At 49.5% G+C, this 15,330-nt stretch overlaps 1 protein-coding gene across 1 annotated transcript in view; it reads right to left on the bottom strand.

Moving 5' to 3' along the window:
• Positions 1-8,623, bottom strand: part of FSTL1 (follistatin like 1) — a 51,005-nt gene extending 42,382 nt beyond the window's left edge. The window contains exons 1-2 of the mRNA XM_062618607.1: positions 8,430-8,623; positions 8,271-8,330 (exon numbers count right to left, since the gene is read on the bottom strand). Of these exons, the coding sequence (XP_062474591.1) occupies positions 8,271-8,330; positions 8,430-8,432 (63 nt within the window). The 5' untranslated portion in view covers positions 8,433-8,623. The remainder of the gene's footprint in view (positions 1-8,270; positions 8,331-8,429) is intronic.
• Between the last annotated feature and the right edge of the window lie 6,707 nt (positions 8,624-15,330).

Below are 15,330 nucleotides of genomic sequence, written 5' to 3'. Positions count from 1 at the left end.
GTGCTCCCTAACAGGGCTGAGTAAGGTGACTCTGTGTGTGTACGTGCACACAAGGTAAAACAAACTATGTTTTGTGCCCCATAATTAACCATGCTTTGGCTCAGTTTCCTCCACGACACCTTCCTGGGGCCTGCACACAGGTCTGAACATCACAGAGGGCAGGACAAGCTGTAAAGCACAAAGCCAAGCAACAACAAACTATTCTACAAGCTGCTTCCCACAGATTCCTTTCTTGAAGCTGATCGCATGTGGTGACTATGAAGGTATGAACTACAAAGGGAATACTCATAAAACACTTCTCTGGTCTGTAGTAAAAGCTGATCACACCCTGGAGCTTCTCCCTCAGGTAGGGCAGTAACTACCCTAGTGTCTATTTTTACAGAACTTAATAGTATCTTGTAGGAAATAAATATACCCTGCTAAACATGGTGGAAACTGGCTGTTGGGTTTACAAGTTATTTGAGGAGGTTCAAACACACCAACGGAGAATAAAAGAACATAAGGCTCCATTTCTTTAGGCAGCCAGGGAAAAATGCTCTGCTGAGACAGAGGAAGTGAGCTACAAGGAGATTAAAAGAGGGGGGTTAAGCACAGACCTGAGGGATGCCATAAACTGTGTGCACACGGTGGAGATAAGTGTATGGGGGAGGCACTGGTTACCATTGAATGTGGACATGGAATTAGGACCGTTGGGACAGAATAAAAAGATTAATGGTCTACTTGCTTATAGGACAGGACCATGAAGATAAACCTATTGACGCTGAGATACTCCAGAGCATGGTATCATTTTTCACAGAACAAGAAGACGGCATCATTTATTGCGGATGTGTAAAACTAGATATGACAAGACACTAATGGCTACGGTTTGTACAAGCAGCTATTAATCCTAGGGCATGCAGAGATATCCTGCAGAAGAACCAGCCTGTCTTTCTAAAGGGAAATGCTCTGAACGACCTGGAAAAGCATCATCATGTTTACCATTAGCCCCAATGAAAAGCGTGGCAAAATACACGGGCTGCAGAATCATCCTGCAAGTGTGGGCACATCTTCCCGCGTACGCATCTCAGGTGAACAAAGGCCTGAGGACATGCCTCTTGCCCTCCTGAAAGTCTAGGTCCGAGTCCTGGGGACACGAGAAACGGAGCCTCTGTTGCAACCTCACTTTTCCATCCTCTGTCCACAGGGCAACTGGAGAAGGGGACTACTGCCTGAAGAAAAGTAGGCTGGAATACCCCAGGGCTTGCATCACACAGAGCAAACTCGCTGTCCTCAGAGAGGAATATCACAGCTTTTCTGCCAAGTTGAAGGCAATGCCTTCACCATGAATGCTTGGCCCCCTGCCACCTTAATCTTCCAGAGCCCTGCGTCTGAATGCACAAGCTGCAGACCGGAGCTGGGTCACAACCCTTTTGGTTATCCCTGAGGAATTTTACTCACCCAGACAACGAAACAATCCAGACATAGCAAAAATTCCCCTAGGAAACCGCTTCCTCCATTCAAGACAATTCCAATCCCTCATACTTAAGCTTCCTCAAACATAAACATGAAAAAGTGGCCAAAACACAGCAGGGAAAAGAAAGTCCCAGAGCTGCAAGAAGTACATATGCGAAGAGTTACATCATGCAGAAGGAAAGCTCTTGGCTTTGGGTTAAGATTATGAACACTTAAATAGCAGGGGCCACTCTAGCACGGAGTCCAGCCCACCCAACCCCAGCACTGCCCTCCATTATTGCACCACTGGGAGAATGGCAGCAGACTCTGCTGTCAGAACTGTACCCACACAGCACGGAGCTGGAGGCCAACCTGGACACTGGCCAGCACCTGCTGAACGCTCCCACTTCCGTCTGTCCCGGTGGATGGACAGAAACTTCTTGTTCTATTGCTCAAGCCTCGAATTACCTTGCTCTGGCAGCAGGATGAGGAGGAAAGAGCAGGCAGGGGCACCCAACTCATGGGCTCCTGCATTAAGACAAGGTTCACCAGTAAATCTCTCCAGCAGAGGCAGGTACCTTTGCCAGCCCACTGCTGTCCCCCTGCCCTTGCTTCTCTTATCCAAGATTCTAACATCCTCTTCTCCCTTGATGTGAAAGATTTGAGAAGACTGTTTGAGTCTTACTCCTGCCACACGTAGCTCTGCAGCAAGTCCTTCCACTGCCTCTCTAGGTCTCCTCACAGATAAAGACACAAAGACATTGACTATGGCTAACAGACAATCTTGGAAGCTACCACTGTTTCCTGAAAACATTCATTGTGGGGGAAAACTGATTAAGCATGAAAAGCTCCACCAGCATTCCCAAGGCCTCTCGATGCTATCTCAGGACTCTGAGCAAGAATCAGGGATGGCATCAGAAAGAACATGTATTGGCTAGGGACAACCAGCGTGTTGGGTGACAACTGTCCAACTGGTCCTTCCACACTTTGAGCACAAGGTATGCAAATCCTCTCCTATCAATGAAACTCAGCTGCTTTGCCCTGGTGGTTTTATCTGTTTCTCTCCATTGTTCCTTCAAGCTGATTTGCTGCTCTTTGCATTGTGAGACCCTCTACAGAGATACAATCAAGAGGAAAAAAAAAACCAAACAAATGCAAATCCATATGCTTACAGCTTCACTGCAGTGTAACAAAGCTGCAGAGTTAAATGAGGGATGGATAAAGAAGAAGGAACAAGAAAAGCTGGTTACTCTGGGATTCCTTACATAGTGTACAATAGAGAAAGTGGTTAGAGGTGCATCTCTGGGACAGCAATTGACAGGGTACAGCCAAGGGGAACACTGCACAGAGAGCCACCCTGCAATGCTCATACAGAGATGAATGAGATGGGTTCCAACAAGTTTTTCTTGTCAACCTCCTGGTTTTCCTGGTGCAATGGCTATCTTCCTCAGAAGCACAGCAGAACTGGCACGCTCTCCCAGTGTGACAAAAACCAGATCCCAGTCTTCAAGCAATGTTTAGTTTCTTCTGCCAAAATATTTGCTTAACTGTCAAACAGTGGAAACGTGGGATCCACCTACAGCTGAGCTGGAGATACCAAATCCCTCCCTAGTCACCCACCCCAACTGTGTTGGTCCAAGAGGAGCCTCCAAATTGTTTCAGGTTATGGACCCCTTGATGCACTCCAAACAAGATGCGGGTATCTCAAGAAATCCCACACATGCAGACTGGAGCATGAGCTTGCTTTTCTTCATCTCCCCCAGACAGCCCACATCTAATCCATTCCCCAAGCAACCACAGGCCCAGTGTCAAAACTGAGAGGGACAATGGAATAAGTAAGAGAGCCAAGGCATAGAGTAGATAGTAAGATTTCACAGGAACTCTGTAAACTTCACTTGGAGGTTGATGGTTTGCACAGCAGAGAAGGGACACAGTCACCCCTTACTGCTGGCTGGTGTCTTCAAGCTCAGAACTGGAGCACACTTGAAAGCAAGCAGTAAGAAAATGCCATGCAGTCACGACAGTTATCTGTGCTTTACTACAGTGCCGAAGCCTACAGGTTTGCCTAGAAGCCATTTGTTAATTTACCGCTGCAATGCCTGAATTGCACTCAGAGCCAAGAGCAAACAAACCCCTACTCCTACAAGCTCACACCCAAGTACACTAGCTATGGCAAAATCTACAGCCTCTGGGAAGGTCTGGATGTATATAACCCCATGCCTGCCACTCAGACGCAGCTCTGGAAGGAAGTGTGCTTCACAGCACAGCAGTCTGCTCTTTTCTTTTGCTGTACTCAAGAGACAACCCTGGTTATGCACAGATTAGCTTAGATATCACAATACAGCAGAAGCCGACCCTCCTGCGAGATAGATGCAACCCAGCTAAAGAAGGCATTTCTGGGAACCGATCTCATCTAGCTCATAGGATATGTGGCAGAAACACAGCCTTGTTGAAAGGAGTCTCATAAGCCCAGAAAGACACATCTGGCTGAGATTTGTGACAAACTCTCTTCTGTACAAAGAGAAACATTCCCCAGCTCATGTAACACCACACAAGAAAGATCAAAGGTGCTCCAGTGCCTCCTGATGGGTAAGCAGCTGTACCAATAACAGCAGCTTGAAAATGCAAAAGGAGGCGCTCAGGCAGCCCTATCCTCCTGTGCTGGGAGAGGAGCTGCCCCCCAGGGCAGCACCCCGCAGCAGCCCCCTGTTAATTACTGGCAAGGAATGTGCACTCTGGCAGATAAAGTCATTCACTCAGTTAAAGCACGCTTGCACAGAGCAGCTCGGATCCAACAGCAGCTCCACCGCAGGAGCAGCATCAGGGTGCCATGCACATGCATGTGCTACGTGACACCCCTTCTGCTCCAGAGATGCTGCCACACTTGCTGCTGCTCGGGGGGTTATGGTCCCCTCCAAACAGGCAGGGAGGTTGTTCAAGCACTCATACACATAGCATCGGGCCAGCGCCTTCAGCCTCAACTGAGATGCCTCGGACAAAACTGCTTGGTTCATCTCCCAGACACTGATCCAGGGCTATCTGCAGCTGCCCGATGGTACAACACATGCTTTGAAAAACAGGCTTTGCATAGATGAGCTTTTGCTGGGTGCCCTGGGTAGAGTCATTTTTTCCCTGTTTCCCCATTTAAAATACTCTTATCGCCTTGAGACACAACTCCAGCAACGCCTGGTCTGGCACTCCAGTGCAGGATTTAAGGAGGAAGATGCCTATCACTCCAAAAACAGCTCAAGGAGAAAAATGATGCAGTTTTTCCTTCCACTGAAGATGTGCCTGCTAGACTAGATCTGGGAAGCTGGCTTTATTACATTAGTGGGTTACACGTGACTGTTGGGGTTTACTGCACAAAGCCAGTGCATAATAAAACCTGCCCAAGTTACCCACACAACTGGCACCACACAGTCTTTTCTTTCAACTGCCATGCACAAAATACCAGTGAGAGGAGGACTGAGCCACCTACAAAGTCTCTATCAATAAATTTCAAAGGCAAAGGGACCCGTCTTAAACTGATGGCTTCAGGGCCAAATGCAGCTATGCAGTTACATCAGGATGTCAACTTTAATTGATTCAGTTTCATTTCAGACAGCAGTTCGGAGTTGCAAGACCATGGGAAAAGTTTAACCAAAGCAAGCTGACAATCCTGGCCAGCCTGTGCGAACAGCCCAACTGGAGGGAGGAAGCACCCCAGGCTTTATGAAGACCAGCTGAACTCCCAGCTCCATCTCTCCTGGGGCACGCAAGTGCTCTGCTGGCAGAAGGGGTACAAGTCTTGGAAAGGGTAAAGTGCTGCCCTCCCTACATGCAAAAGCAGACAAGTTCCATCTAGAGGAAGCGCTCAGGTGAGTTAAGCAAACAAAACTCTAGCTGTTCTCTAGCCCCTTTTAGCCAAAACTGCCTACATAACGTTTTACAAAGGCTGGCTTGTTTGGCCAGAAATGGGTTAAGGATATTTCAGGAGAACAACTACAGGTGCCAGAGATTAATTTGAACAGTGAGAAAACTCACAAGGAGTAGAGGGCAAGCCAAGGCACTGACCACTCCCCTTGGCAAGGCTGGATTCAGGGAAAGACTTCTGTCCACAACGTGCACCAACATATTCATACTGGCCCAAACCTCATTGCTAGCATCTGAAATTCATGGTGAAAGTAACTTCCTTGATGATTCCGATTCAGGCTGAAGCTAAGATGAAAGAAGAAAAACCCACGCTCTTATTTTGAAATAAGGAACCCAGTGGGACATGTAAGGATGCTGGTCTAATTGCAGTGGTACCTCCAGTGCTCCTGCACACCCCCCTTCAGACCTCATGGACATGGTCAAACAGCCACAGGACTCCCCTCCACTGTTAACTAGGAAACTTATTCCATCAGGATGCAAACAACTGATTAACTTTTAATACATTCATCAGACATTTTGAGCTGCTCCCTTTTCCCCTGTAGTGATGGATGCTTCCCCTGAATCACTCCATCTGCTTCTGGAAGCCCCAGCTGAGAACACAAGCAACCTCACCTCTGTAGCATCCCCATTAATATGAGTGAATGGTTGCCTCATTGACAGTGTGACCCAGGAAGAAAGAGATAAAAAAGGGCTGTCTGAACCTGGGGCTGGCTTCCATCCGAGCAGTACAGTTCACCGTCTATTGCTCTTATGACTATTACCGAACCAGGCCAAGAAAAGCTCCCAAGTTTTGGCACGTCTCAGATTTTCCAGTCTGCACAAAGTCATGCCAGGAACATTTACTGAAGCAATTGCTTTCTTTCTTTCAAGGCTCTAATTATGCACCTAACAACGTTGTAGAAATGTGTTGTACAAAAACCCCCAGTACAGTTCAGATGTACTTCAGCCGACAAAAGGATTAGAAGCTCAAGGCTCAGTGTTAATATTCTGAACATACTGAAAGGCACAAAGTGCAAACTGCAGCAGAAACAGAAGAAAGAGAGAGGTTATCACTTCCAAAATCTGGAAGAGGGAAAACCACAGGGAAATGCCACACTAATCTTACTAAATGCCAGTGATGCAGAGAGTGGTAATAAGAAACATTTAGAAAGGGGCCACCATCAAAGCGGTCTCTGAATTAGCAAACAGCACATCTTCAAGCACAGCCCACTCCCTAGAAGGTGTGGATACCCCAGAGGGTGGGATACTGCCTGTAAACTGATGTTCACCACTTGGCAGCTACTGGCAACAAGGAATCAAACTGAACCGGGGACAAAAGTTGTCTGAGGTGTCAACTTCCCCTGAAACCAGACCCAAACCTCAGCCATCACTATCAAGTTTTGCTGAACTTAGACTGGAACCGAACCAAAACATTCACTGTTTGACACTGGGACCATTACCCCTGTGAACAGTCAAATCATTCATTTAACCAGCATGAACTGGCCTGTAGAACCAAGTTTTGAACACTGATGGCTGTACGTTTTTCTTACTTCCAGTTTGCAGAGGAGGCAGGGAGACATGACGGTACTTACACCTGGGAAGCCATCCAGGCACTCCAAATTAGAGTTACATTAGGCAAAAACCAGGATTTAGCACTTTGACCATTAACATAACGTTGCGGCACTGGTGAAATCAGAAATCAAGGGCTAAGTTCCTCTGGTCTACTGACTCCAACATGGTTTATTCAGATGAGTGCCATCACTTGCTTCGCTGTTACTATCATGTATTTTAGGGATGTACTGCTGCGCCCTTCCTTCTTACAGAGGTTTTGCTGTATATTGACCAGAACTGGTTAAGGCTTATTTAGGGTCCCTAAGAAAATTAACAAAACTGATGTAGCGTTTTCAGGACAGTGCTGGAGAGGATGCATGGAAATGCTGACTGCGTAAGTATGTCACGCCTTGGGAAGAAAGCACATTACAATATTATCATGTAGAGGCAGATGTGAAATGCCAGCCCATACCGCAGCTCACTTCCACCCTCTTGGCTTTCAGAATAGCTGTGACTGGAGCTACAGCTTGACAGTGGTACCTCTCACCTGCCCTGTCTCACCTCTACCCCTCACACACCCCAGCGTTCACACTGTTCATCCCTTCAGCAACTGGCTGGCAGCTGTGGGGAGTTCTCCGATGAGCTTTGCTTATGGGGACAGAGCAACAGTGACGGGCTTCACCCCAACCCCCCTCTTTGCCACAACCCGGGCAGCGCGGTCCACGGGTGGGAGGCAGAGGTAAGCGTAAGGAAGAAATCAGATGTGTTTATGCATTTTTTTCCCCGTGCAGAGCCAAACTGTGATGCTCTAGGGTGGGTCTCGCCATCTGGGAGAAACATGTAGGGAGAAAAAAGGCAGGCGGGGAGGACGAGTGGGACCGCTTTCCCCCGCAGGCAGGCTCGGGCTCCCTCCCCAGCCCAGCTTGAGTTCATTTTCCTCAAATCACTTCCACATTTCCCCTGCCGTAATTACTAAATATTTTGTTTCTGACCTCACTTTTTCGGAGGCCGCCGCAACCAGGAATTCAGGCACCGTTTATTCTGTGTCAACAGAGCGGAGGGGGGGGGGGTGTTGCGAGTTGGGGGCTTTCAATGGTTTTCAATGTCATTGCAGTAAAAGAAAGGAAAACCAGAAAGAAGGAGCGGGAGGGAGGGAGGGGAAAGCGGCTGCCCAGGGGACCGCAGGCCGGGGGGAAGGAAGGAAGGAAGGAAAGAAAGGGGGGGTCCGGCCCCTTCCCCTCTCCCCAACGGAGGGACCCACAACTTCCCTCCCCGCCCCGGCCGCTACTCTCCCCGCTCCGCGGTGCCGCCCGGAGGTGGGCGCGGTGGAAAGCTCCAGAAGGAGACCCCCGCTGTCCCCAAAGCCCGTCCCGTCCGCGGCGGGGCCCCGCGCATACCTCGGCTCGCAGGCGGGCGGCGGCCAGCAGGGCGCAGAGCAGCGGCAGAGTTTTCCAGATCTGCAAAGAGAAGGGAGCGGGGGGCGGTGAGCGCGGCCGGGCCGGGGAGCGGGAGCGGGGCCGGGGCCGCCAAACTTCCCGCGGGGCGGGCGCGCTCACCATGCTGCGGGCGGGCGGGCGGCAGCGGCGGGGCAGGAGGAGTTGCGGAGGCGCCTTCCCCGTCTCCGGCTCACTCGGGAAGGAAAAGGGAGGGCTCCCCCTCACCTCGACCCGCCAGCCCGCGGCTCCACCCCCGGCCCGACCCCCGCCCCGGGGCGGGCTCCTCCCCGGCCCGCACGCCGCTCGGCCCCCGCTGCCGGGCCCCTCGGCGGCGTTTGAACGGGTTGTGGTCCGTGGTCCCTTGTCTCAGCCGCCCCACACGGCCCGGGCGGGCAGGAGATGGGTGCGGGGTTGCAGCCAGCCCGCCCCCCTCCCCGTTGTCAGCAAAGGGGGTAAACTGAGGCACGAGGTGGGTTCTCCGCAAGTGGGGAGCTGTAGAAAGCTGCTGCCGCCGTGCTCCGGACCTGAGACACGCTGGAATCCCGGCCACGGCCACAGGTGTTATCTGTGTCGGGATGTGGGGAGGTTAACAATAAGGATTTAAACCCGTATGCGTTAGGATCCAAATGGTGTTAGCTAAGCGGAACAGGCAGCCAGGGTGTTGTGCCAGGCACACGGGGATGAAATCCCAGCTGAAACGTCCCGTGGAGCTCATTTGGGTATAAATGCCTGTGATCCTCTTGTTTCATCTCTTCCATCTCTGAATTTCTGAAGCGGCCAGTAGCTTGAAGGCAGGATCTGAGAATGCGAAGAGACTGAGTGTCCTGAGCCCATACAGACATCTCTGTTGGAGCAAGCAACACCATGACACCAGCTGCCAAGGGCTTTCCTCGAGTGTTGAGGCTGGTTGTAACCAAAATGACACTGCTGGCTTTGAAAAACCATCTCACGCTGTAACCAAGCATGCCCGTCAGCCATCTGTCTTCTTGCCCTGCTTTATTCTGTGCCCTCAAAGCAGGCAGGCACCATGAGATCCTGGTGTGTGTCCCCTTATCGTTCCCCAAGACCAAAGATTCCAGCGTCCTGCCAGAAGGAGAAAACTGGGGGAAAGAGTTATCCTAGATCAGCCCACATTTGGTCTGTTCCTGGCAGCTGTGCCATTTCTCTGTGCTTCCTCAGGCTCTGCTTCCTCACTCTGTTTTGGTTTTAGGATTACTGTTACTAATTTTGCATTTATAAAGCATCCTCCCCAGCAAGTTCTGCTGCTGTCTGGGTACCAGCCACTGGTGCTTTTCATTGTCTTTTGATAAAAACCCCCTCATCCTTCACAATGTACTTCTTTGGTTTGGAGTCATTGATTGCAATGCCTCATGACACAGGGCAGGCAGAATTATGGCTGAACTCAGCCGGCCTGTAGCTTGCAGCAGCATTACAGGATCAGGCTCACCCAGATTCATCCTGATGCAAGTGCCACGATAAGAAAAAAGAAGTAACAAGTGGTAAGTGATAAATATGTTTTTAAAGAGGAATCTATTTCTGGCCTCTTGAGCCACTCAAGCCCAGCTCTGTGCAAGTGTTGCTATAAAAGGAGGCTATTTGCAGATGGTAAAAGTGACTTACACCACTCTTGGGAACAGAGTGCTAGCAGGGGTGTCGCAGCTCCCGCATTACCTCCCTGATTCCATGGGCAGTCACCAGATGCAGTCGTGGTTAGCCACTGTTCTGGATTATGCAGGTCACCATGAGCATGGGGCTTCTTCAGTGTGCTCGGACTGAATATGGAACACAAGGTGAAGGATTAAATCCTCCATTCTGCATCGGCATTCAGGTACACATAAGCATACGTCTTGAAGTTAGTTTTTATCAATCACGTGGAAACGTGTAGAGTTGAAAACCAAAAAGCATCTCCTATGCTACTCATCCCAGCTACCCCTTAAATCAGGTAAAATGCAGATGGGACCTGAGTATCTCTGATAGACTGGGGAGAACAGTCCTTAGCCCGTTGCTGGAAAGATGAAGACAATGATAGAGCCAGAGTTGTTTGTGAGTGTGGATGTCTGCCATGTCAGGAAACTTATCAAGGCAGAGGAAAGGAGTGTTATCTCTTCTGTCACAAGCAGCACAAAACAATCTCAGCACAGCCACCAGACTCTTAACACTGTGCACAAAGGCACACATAGCCAAATACATGACACCTGACAAACTGTTCACTTTTATGCCAAACTTTCACTGTGTAAAACCATAAACTGCAAAGGAGCAGTTTGTATAACCTGAGTGCATTAGAAATATGTCTGCCAGGAATCTGCTCTGTTATGAGGGACCATAACAGGGAGCTTCAATCAGAAGTACTAGAATAAGGGGAAAGCAGACACATTTACAGTTGTGGTTTCAAGCTGTGGACTTAATGGGTATGATAATTCATCATTGCTGGCTGCACAACCTAAGTAGTATCATAAAAACGCTTTTAGCTAAAAGCTTCATTATAAGGGTGAATGATGCTTGCCTGAAATTTTGAAGGTTGCAATGCTCTGGTGGGCCAAAGAAATTGGGAATCATTGCTCTACCGAGAAGATGTTATTCTGTTACATACATCAGTATTTCATTTCTGCTGATGCTTACTTTCCAGTCACTGGTACCTCTAAACCAAGCATTTTGCTACACGTATGGGATCACAAACTGTGAGTTACACACACGCACATAAGCCCAAGTGACCACACAACTGAAGTTCAGTAACAAGCCATTGCCTGAGAAGCAAAGCAAATGAAACCCAGGCTCATGCAAGTGTACATGTCATGGGTGGATACGTTCCTGTGTTTAATAAAGTGCAGGCTCCAGCTGAAGCTTTCTCTATTCTTGAGGCACTGTCAACATCACTCCCCTGGACTCTCCAGTGTCTCATGAGGGTTACTCTGAAGCCACAGCCTCTCCCTTATTACAGCATTGTACACATATGCATCCAAAGTGATTGTATAAGCCTTATTTCCTAGGGAAATGGGGCTAAACACATACCAATGAATTACTTCTTAAGCCCTCACCCAGCCCTTGTGGCTATACCATGATATCACCCTCTCCACATTACCTCACTCCTATCCGCCACCCACATCCTTCATGTCTCCTCCTTGCCCCCCTGCCATATGAAACATCAGCCCTAAGGGATGGGGTCGTGCTTGCAGCGTTGGGCTGAAGCCAGTGACAGCCGTGCCTGCACTGCATTTTAGGTGACAATTCAAGAAATCAAGTTGCTTGGCAAGTGGCCTTCCTGACAGAGCAATAATCTATCCCACTGAAGACGTGCAGCAACATTATTTGGCAGAATCAGGAAGCAGGGTACTATTTCTGAATAGCAAATGTGTTAAGGTTATAGGTGAGGTGGCTCAGCTCATGTGGGACCAGAGACACCTGCATCGTCTTGAGCTATGTGAGCAGTGACTCCTCATGCACCAGACGACAGGTCTGAACCTGAGGAAGGGCCCAGAAGAGGCCAGGACTGGAAGACCTGAGGGGAAAGCCTAGAGTGGAATGATATGCACAAAGGTGCAGGTGTCAGACCCAAATGCACACTGGGATGACCCCAAGGTTGGTGTGAGGGTCCCCAGGGCTGTCAGTCGTGGATCAGGGACACCTCACTGCCTTGGGTGAGGACTCAGGCCTGCAGTAACCTTCTCCGGGTGTCCCCCTGATGCGGCAGTGCTAACTTCACATCACACCTCTCGCATATGTACCCAGCCGGGTGAACTGACTCAGGTCTGAGGCTTCTCTGCTTCAGGGAGAGGAAGTCGGGGAGATACTTTTCTGATCAAAATTAAAACTCGGGTAAGAGATAGGTGTGTATCCTCAACTGTGATGTGAGGATACACGCGTGACACGCAGGTAAGTTGAATCTCCTTTTATTCCAGCACAGTTATTTGTCACATCCCTGTCCCTTTCCTGTAGTTCGGCCACATTCCAGCCTGCACTTTGGTACATGCAGTTATTCTGTTTCTATTCTTCTAGCTTTGCTTTTTTGCTTCACTTCCTTGCCCTTGCAATTTTCTTTCTCACTGTGGTTTCCCCATTCCTTGCTCCTGCTCCACCTGCAGCATTTGTACTAATCATGATTGCTTCAAGCTCTGTTTCAAACCCTGTGTAGTAAAGTGCTGTATCTTCTTGCAGATATCATGGTAGAAGTCTGTTACAGACACAACCAGGATGAAGAGGCAGACAAAATATTCCATCAGCAGCTGGGAGAAGTCTCACAATCACCAGCCCTTGTTCTCACAAGGGACTTCCAGTGACCGATGTCTGCTGGAAATACAATACAGCAGAGAGGAAACAGTCTAGAAAGTTTCCAGAGTGTGTGTAAGGAACTTCCTGACACAGCTGGTGAGGGAGCCAACTAGGGACGGTGCCCCACTGGACCTGTTGTTTGTGAACAGAGAAGGACCTCTGGGTGATGGTTGAAGGCCACCTTGGCCAGAGTGATGATGAAGTGATAGAGATTTTGATTCTTGGAGGAGTAAGATGGGGATCAGCAGAACTGCTGCCCTGGACTTCCAGATACCAGACTGGCTCATTCAGAAGCTTGGTTGACAGAGTCTCTTGGGAGGCAGTCCTGAAGACAAAGGAGTATAGGAAGGCTGGACTTTCTTCAAGGAAGAAATCTTAGAGAAATGGTCAGATAGATACCTGCTACACCACTTAGACATGCAAGTCTATGGGTCTTGATGGGATCCACCCAAGGGTACTGGGGGAGCTGGCAGAAGAGCTTACCGAGCCACTTTCAGTCATTTGTCACAGAAGCCCAGACTGGTTTGGGTTGGAAGGGACCTCAAAGCTCATCCGGTTCCAACCCCCTGCCACGAGCAGGGACACCTTCCACTAGAGCAGGTTGCTCCAAGCCCCATCCTACCTGGCCTTGAGCACTTCCAGGGATGGGGCAGCCACAGCTTCCCTGGGCACCCTGTGCCAGTGCCTCAGCACCCTCACAGGGAAGAACTTGTGCCTGAGAGCTCATCTCAATCTCCCCTCTTTCATCTTAAAGCCATTCCCCTTGTCCTGACATTACAGGCCCTTGTCCAAAGGCCCTCTCCAGGTTTCTTGGGTGCCCTGTTTAGGTACTGGAAGGCTGCCAGAAGGCCTCCCTGGATTCTTCTATTTTTCATGCTGAACAACTCCAACTCAGCAGTCCTGGCTAACTGGGGAGGTCCCAGTTGACTGGAATTAGCAAATGTGACACTCATCTATAGGAAGGGCCAGAAGGAGGATCTGGGGAACTACAGGCCTTTCAATCTGACCTCAGTGCTGGGGAAGGTTATGGAGCAGACCATCTTGAATGCCATCACATGGCGTATACAGGACAACCAGGTAAAAATGTGGCTGGATGGCCAAGCACAGAGTGGTGGCTGTCCCATGGCCCCTGCTGGCATTTAGAAGGCCACCCTCCGCCCTCATGTAGAATAAGAGCTATTCCAGCTTCCAGACGTGTGCCTCCACCATTGTATAGGTGCTGGCTGGTCACAGGGATTGGTTCATGGAGACTGCCTGGCACATCTACCTTAGTGCAGAAGAAACGTGGCTTATCTGCTTAGCCAAGCAAGAACCTTATTCCATCCAAATGAGGAGTCAATAGCACCCACATTTATTTTGTGGGGTCCTAGCCTATATGCTACTGCCACAACTTGCTGGATTTGAGTCTGACCCCAGAAAGCCCCTCAGAGAGAGGTCTGATAATGCAACAAGCCACTGCAGGAACCTGGCAGAATAAGTCTTGGGATCACCTTAGCATCAAGGTGAGGACAGTTGTCCACTGTACAGGCATCTGAATGGGCCCGCACAACTCGTAAGATGGACTTCACAGTGTGTAATGCTAAATCACAAACCAGCACACGGGTACATACTGCCATGGAGACACACTTCTAGGCAGAGAGGACTTGCCTCCACACCTACTAATGTCACATGCACTTCATAGCACACACTTTAACACATACTGTTAAATATGACATGATTGTCCATAAGTGAGGAAGCAATCATTACTGCTTCCCACTTCCTTCCTCATTATCTCCCTCATCGTGCAGACACCTTCACTGAGAGGTTGCTGAGGTCGCTTCTGGCAGAGCACAGAGTCAAACCCAGGACTCTTCTGTCGCTGGAGGAAATTTCAGCTACTTTGTCTTTCTGCATCACTGAGCTACGAAGATGTACTTGGCTCTGCTGTGTTCCATGCCGTGAGCCCAGGCACCCCATCCCCAGACATTAATGCTGTGGAGAGGGCCATTATCCGCCACTGGCAAATCCCGATTCACACAATTAAGAGCACTTCCTCCATCAGTTGAAACAGTAGGGGACTTGTGCTCATGAATGGAGCAGGAAATCAACCCAGGATGTCTCCAGCTCTGGCACAGGCGATTATAATCTACCAATTATATCGCAACAAAACACAAGTGTTCCACACTCCACTCGTCTCACCTCTCAATTGATGTCATCACACAGGGGCAAGCTTCATGTTTGAATAAAATATCCAGCCAAATTTCCCAGAGGCATTCCAGTGCCTGCCACCCTGCTGTAAAGAAGCAGGTGCTCTCTCTTCACCAACCAAAGGTCATCACTTGTGGTTTGGCTGGGGAGCCCACAGCTCTTGACTACCAAGTCAGAGAGCCAAGTGCCAGAAGTGCATAGGAAGAGCCTCTGGAGGAGGATGCTTCAGAGCTTGTTGAAAAAGTGTCTGCTGGTGGGGAAATCAGCTTCTTCAGAACAAAGGGGCTGGTGTAAAAGGTCTATCAGATCTCCCACAGCTGAGGCAACAGGTCTTGGTTGCACCTGGATTAATATGAGCATCACAGGAGATGCTGGGGCATGTGCAGCCATTTGGGAAGGGAGGGCAAGGACATAGATCTAATGAGCCTGGTGAGACGCAGGGGATTTTGTGAGAATGCTTTTGTGTGCCTCAGCACCATGCAATCCATCTATGACAGATGGGAGCTCAAAGACCTCTGAGGTGACCCTCTGCAGAGCAGATCTTTCTGGGGTTCTCTCCTAACCTGCA

This window comes from Pezoporus occidentalis, unplaced genomic scaffold (assembly GCF_034315485.1).
Source record: "Pezoporus occidentalis ecotype Australia unplaced genomic scaffold, CSIRO_AGI_Poc_V1 ctg104, whole genome shotgun sequence".
NCBI lineage: Eukaryota > Metazoa > Chordata > Aves > Psittaciformes > Psittacidae > Pezoporus > Pezoporus occidentalis.
The sequence above is the reverse complement of the archived record's forward strand: the minus strand, read 5'-3'. Positions and strand labels throughout refer to the sequence as shown.